This window comes from Chaetodon auriga, chromosome 7, assembly GCF_051107435.1.
Source record: "Chaetodon auriga isolate fChaAug3 chromosome 7, fChaAug3.hap1, whole genome shotgun sequence".
Lineage (NCBI taxonomy): Eukaryota > Metazoa > Chordata > Actinopteri > Chaetodontiformes > Chaetodontidae > Chaetodon > Chaetodon auriga.
In genome coordinates, this window is record NC_135080.1 from 18,124,966 (window position 1) to 18,131,448 (window position 6,483).

The window sequence follows — 6,483 nt, forward strand, 5'->3', positions numbered from 1 at the left end:
TAATCCATTCATCAACTAATTGTGAAAGCATGAAAATGTAATGTGTACAATGTTAGGAACAATTTATAGACATAAGCATCTCTCCAATCCTTGCAAAACTTAACTCGAAATTTTGGAATATTTGCCTAAACCATGTCTTGCCATGTGTTAGATGAGAAGATCAACTCTCATGATTGTATGGTAGGTATGAAGCTACAGCCAGCAGCCGTGATCTTACTTAGCATACTGGAAATGGGGAAAAGCCAGCTCTGCAGTGTCCAAAGACAACAAAATCCTCCAATCAGCACCTCTAAAGCTCACTAATTAACATGTTGCATCTTGCTTGTTTAATGTATACAACAAACCAAAAGTGTAAAAATTAAAATTTGTGGTTTTTCAGAGATTTTTGAACTGGGCTCTTTCTTGTCTGCGGTGAGTTAACATCAGGAAACATCAGAGCCTCCAGGAACTCACTGGTCCCAGCCAAGAAACAACCCAGTAAAACAGCAAATTCTCATTTTTCCAATTACATTTTGCACACAATAAATTGAGGGTGGTATCAATCCTCTCATCTAACTCTCAGCAAGAAGTAAATAAGTGTATTTCAAAAATGCCAAACTATAAAGATTTTTTTCCCTCGTGACAATCTAATCTTCCTATTTTTTCAGCTTAGATCAATAAAAAAATGGTCGGTATAAAATGAGTTGTCATGTGTTTGTGCGTTATCTGCAAAAAATGTCTTGAATTGTTAGTGTACGTCAGCAGAGCACACTGGTGTACTGTTGTCATGTGTAGGTTGTGCATGTGGCTCTAGTTAATGTGGATGTGAGCCTCTCCAGAACATCTGTCAAAGATTAGGAGTAAAGTGAAATAGGCAGTTCCTGTTCATACGTTCCAAAATAATCTGGCAGTAATTTTCCCAGTGAAGGATGAAAAGGGGGAGGCTTTATAGGTCAGAAACACTACACAAAACCAGCTCTGTCTAGGCATGTGGCTCATGTTTTACAAGATACAAGTGACAAAAGGCCCATATAGAATAATGCTTGGATAGTTTGGAAATTATGGGTGTGGCAGAAACACAGCAGGAGAAAGAGAAACTGTCAATCAAACAAAGAAACGTTGTAGAAACAGCAAATGAATTTAGGACACACTGTTCATTCCACCCGTGTGACCTTTACTTTTACCTTGGACGTCTTCGGCCGCAACTAAAATACAACCTGCCTCGACCCTCTCCAAGTAGGAATAAAAGCACTTACAGTACAAAGCAGGTACACCTCCACCTACAAACACTCTCATTTGATGGCATCCAGCTTGCTGCGACAGAATGGAAGGACCTTCTTACTAAAAGCACTGCAATCAATGAAACATGAAGAATCCCTCAGGTACGAGAAAAGGACGGCTTGTTATTCAGGGAAGCATGCTGTCATTCAAAGGCCGTACACATCAGGGGGAAGGTGCTTGGAAGGCAAATCAGTTGTTTATTAATGATATGGGTCAATTGTTTTGAGGACAGCTGGACCTCTGTACTCATCTGCAGGCCTCTTGAGTCACCCTTGGTGGAGGTTTTGTATTCCAGAGTGCTCTGCCCTTGCTGAGAAATTCAGATTTGCCATTTTAGCTTTGAGTAATACAATCCTGTCTTGATGGAAATCTGTTTACACTTTGTTCTGCATGTCAAATTGCTGATATTGTAGGTGGAAGGGAAGTCGTTTAACTATGCGGAGCAATGCATTGCTAGCTGTTTGTTATTTGCCCCTCGGCAGGTGCTTCTTTACTGTACAATATGTCCTCTAGCTTGAATGTGATATCTACTGTATATTGATCCCCATGTGCTGTGATCCTTCGCTTAGCCTGCGTGTGAAAGTGTGCTCAAAGTGTTGATATGTCTGCATCATTGTTCCAGCCAATTAAAGTGAGACTGAGAGTCACTTAGAGGTTTATGCTTTTACAATGTGAGATGAAGGTTAACTCACGGTGCAAGGCTCCGCACCCAGCTGACAAATGTTTTAAATATCGTGCAAAGCAGATGTGACAAATGTATCACATGCTCTCGAAAAACAAATATTCCAAAAGCCGAGAACATACTCATGATAATGTCAAAGAATAATGCGCGTAAAAAGGAGATCAAAATGAAGCCTTAATGTATGGTAACTCGACGTCAAATATCGAAATGTCTGTGGGTTTGCAGGAATGTCAGAAGTCTGTGGCTGGGTGTGTGTGGGAGTGTGATTCAGGCGCAAACACATCAAGATGTCACTTCATAACCTCTGGCTCAGGAGGCTCCTGTCATCTTCACATTTCAGAGATCCTCTGCCTACCCCGGCAGACATGCTAAATATAGAATGGGGACAGAATTTCTGTTTGGAGCCACTGCTCTCTTTATCTACATCTAACACTAGCATGTGTGCATAGGCACCTCCATCCTCTCACTGTTATACACATGTATGCATACATGTACACGCACAAGCATGAGCACAAACAGTCACTTTAAAGACCCTACCGCAGATCACTTCCATTGCACTGTCTTACAGGCTGATGATCAAACGAACGCCGAGTGAGGGGGCAGAGGTTTGGATCTCGTATGAAAGCTGCTCATTCTTTCCAATTAGATTTCTGTCAAGTGACTTACACTATGTTATTACTTCTTGGACAGTCATTTTCAAATTCCCTCATTCAGAATAATTTAATCCTGGCACAAGGACAGAGGGGCGATCCATCACTAGTCTCCTTTACCTGGCTGGATCTACCATACTGTTACTGCGTTACTCTATTTGACCTTGTTCTGTTTCTTACTTTGTATCAGCAAAGTTACAGAAGGGAGCTATAGAACTCTCTGTGGCAATTAATTGTGCTACTTATCTGTAATGTGAACAGTGGATATTACATCTCCGACAGATATTAAATTAAGGATGTCTCACGACTTGCGAGGCCAAGGCCAAATAAAAAGGAAATGAGCCCCTATTAATGACTATTGATTCTTTTATAATAAAACAGCCACTTCCTCTCTTTACTTGGCCTTGCTGTTGATCTTGAATTAATACAGGCTATAACTTCAAGAAAATGTCCTTCAGTCTGGCACAGTGGAGCAGTTTAGCCCAAAAAAACGACGTGTCTCCCTGGTCAGGGAAAAATGCACTTTTGGCTGACTGGCAGATATTTTGTTCTTGCGTGAGAGACACATGACCCATGTTGCAACTGTGCTGGACGTTCACTCTAATGATATCATTTCCAGCTGCACAAACTGTTTTATACGGTCATATCTTGTGACATGACAGGAGAAGAAGAAAGGCCTCACCATGGCAACAACAAGTCATTTAATACTCTTGGCACGGGCTGGTGGTTATTTTAAGAAGTGTACCATTATTATTTTTATCAGGGAATAAATTACTCTTGCATTAATTAGCGTGTAACGTTTTTACCTTGCCGAGGCTGGCTCAGCTGTGCCAGCGAATAATTGATTGTGTTTTTAATAGTCATCGTCATCATCATCATCATCATTATCATCAGTAGGGAACTGGTATTTAGATAATCTACATGTTTACTTTGAATCACGTCTAACACAGCAAGGCCAATGACTGAAACCGCAAAACGTGCTGGTATGCTGCGTCCACTGCCGAGTCAGCTCCTTCAGTTAAAGCCTTGTTCAGGATCAGTGACCATCACCACCGAGCACATACCGTGGATTCACTGGCTGACCGAGCCTTAACGAGTCAGCGTGCATGCAGGTCCACGTCATGTCGCCGTCCTTCCATTTTCTATACTGCTTCTCTTATTCTAGAGTCACGAGGGACTAGAGCCTTGCCCAGAATGCACTGGTCAAGGTGCAGGGTACTCTCCGGAGAGGTCACCACAATATGTGAGTAACTGAATAATAGGAGCTGAAGATGAAAAGAACTCTATGCATTTACAAGCTTACAGTCCACATCAAGCAAACAGCAACAAGGGCTGAATATCTGAACTAGTGGAATGAAACGTTAAACACAAGTCATCGAGTCTTTTGATTCTCAGACTGCAATGCAATGAACAGCAAGCATGTAGACTACAGCACCACTTTGGACTCAAACCAAAGCAGACGAGCTGCCAGCTCTTGGGTGCATTATCCCTCACATGGCCACTTTGAACCACTTCAAGTCCGGGGTTCCAAACTCTTTCATACCTCTATTCAGAGTCACTTCAGACTGTAAACTTTTATGCTCCCCAGTGCTGAAAAGCGGCTCAACAGATTTTCATTGTTTTGAGGACAGTGACAGTAAAAGGCTACAGTATCTGTCTCGTATCTCCATGTTGGGAAATGCTGGTTTATCCCCAGATACACCCAGCTGGGGAAATTCCACTGCAGGTGATGAGACAGCAGAAGGGAGTGTGAAACCTCTTACTGGAAGTCATTTTTACACACTGTCTCACAGTAACGTCCAGTCAGTGAAGTCACAAACACTGATTTAGCTCTGAACCTGGACTCTGCTGCAGGCCCTCAGTACATTACTGTCATATAGCAGTCATAAAAGCAGCGTCGGTATCCGTCTCAGCAGTTGTGGCGATAATGTAAAATGCAGCCATTGTTGACAGACAAAGAACGTTTTCATTTGTGATCATACGAATCAAACACTTACTTCCACTAATACTTCCAAGCTGAAAAACAAATGATGCAGCCCAGCAAACATTTTTTTTTTTTAATGTCTGAAATGATATTCAGGACACTTCCAACATCATTCGGAAAATGTCTAACCTTGGTGGCTGCTGTGTGTGGTCCATTTGGGATTTTTTTTTTTTTTTTAGCTTTTGTCAAACAATGTTAAAAAGCATTTTTGTGGATCTGCAATAGATGCATATTCAGGGTCAATAACTCTGGTTAGCAGATTTAAAGGGAGGGGTCGGATGAACTTTTATCCCCTTTCATTTCTCTCTTTTTTGAGCTCCCCTAAGTACAGAACAGCCCAGGGTTTGGAAATCAAGGTTGGTTTGTGCATTTTCTTTTTTCCGATAGGCTAAATAGAAAAAGCAATTCCTTAACATATGCGCATTATAAAGTGCAAGGGTGACCATACGAAACAGAATAAAAAAAATAAATATATTCTGACATCATTCTAAATCGAGGCTTAAAACGTGCCGCTAAGGACGCGTAAACCAATAAAAATGTGTATAAAAAATCATTGTAGATACAGTAACGGCAGACATCAGCGTCCGCATCGCCGGGGACAATTGTCAGACGAACAAGCTCCACTGCCTCTTAAATTCATTCTCTTCTAAAGGAATGGGAAGTGACTTACCCAGAAACAAAGAGCGAAATATTGCAGACATCACGGCTGGAAATCCCATATGCAACGGAGCTGGAAACAATGCGCTCAGACTGCCTTCAAATGCATTCGGCTGACCTAAGTGCAGGCACGACGAAGCGGCACCATCGGCGAATCGAGGAGCGAAATCACAGATACTGTAAATAAATCTTCATGGAGCGCACGAGTCCAAGGACATCATATGTTGCACACGCCCGACATATCTAAACCTCCCAAGGAGAAGAAACGTGCTTATTTCTCGTCATCGTCATTCTCATCGCGGGCTACTTGGCGTCAAATCAAAGTTCCCTGGCTGTCTGGCTCTGGCGTGGGACGTGTTGTCTCAGGGTCCCCTCTGTCTCCACCTCAGCAGTCTCTCCTCCTTTCCTCCTCCGCTGCACAAAATGCTAGATAGGACGAGGAGGAGGAGGAGGGCGCAAAGGTGGATGATGAGGGGATGCTGAAGGATGGAGACCTCTAGAGTCTGAAGTTCTCTTACACAGCCCGAGCATCCTGCAACAAACCGTGCAGAGCGTAGAGAAGGGTGGGGGTCCTTTTGTTAGGTGTCACAGACACGATTTCTTTGATATGAGTGGAGTCAAAATGGCTTTAATGAAAATGTTCTGAACAAATAATGGTCGTGATATAGAGCTGCATCGGGTTTGTAGTGAATCCTCGGGAGTCAGTAGTGAGTTAATAAAGATTTTTTTTTTTTTTTTGTAATCATAATATTAACATAGGGGCAGGGTTATTTTAAGGTGATTTACAATCTAATATACTATCACTGGGACATTGCTTTAACATACACACCATTTTACATGGTTTAACTATTTCAGTGCTTTTTGAAGCTGAAATGATTAATCAATTCATTGAGGCAACACTTTTTTTTTATTCTATATTAATCTTTTTGCAAAAATGTTAAAAAAAAAAAAAAATGTTTCCAAATAGAAAGATTTTCTTTGTCTGTCTTGGTCATGAACTGAAAATCTTTGGTTATTGGACCAAACAAGCAATCCGATGACATCAGCTCTGTGAATATGCCACTTTGTCATGTGACGCTGAATAGACCAAATGATTCATCCGGAAAATAATCAGCAGATTTGCTGATAGACAGTGTAATTGTTATTTCCAGCCTCAACATTTCTGGGTATTTCTAGAAATTCATTACCAACCACAGGATTACGTCAACTTTCACATCACGACACATGAGACGCCGCATGTTTTAACTTCA

At 41.6% G+C, this 6,483-nt stretch overlaps 1 protein-coding gene across 1 annotated transcript in view; it reads right to left on the reverse strand.

Moving 5' to 3' along the window:
• The window catches only part of clmpb (CXADR like membrane protein b), a 59,357-nt gene extending 53,585 nt beyond the window's left edge, over positions 1-5,772 (reverse strand). The window contains exon 1 of the mRNA XM_076736041.1: positions 5,247-5,772. Within this exon, the coding sequence (XP_076592156.1) occupies positions 5,247-5,295 (49 nt within the window). The 5' untranslated portion in view covers positions 5,296-5,772. The remainder of the gene's footprint in view (positions 1-5,246) is intronic.
• Between the last annotated feature and the right edge of the window lie 711 nt (positions 5,773-6,483).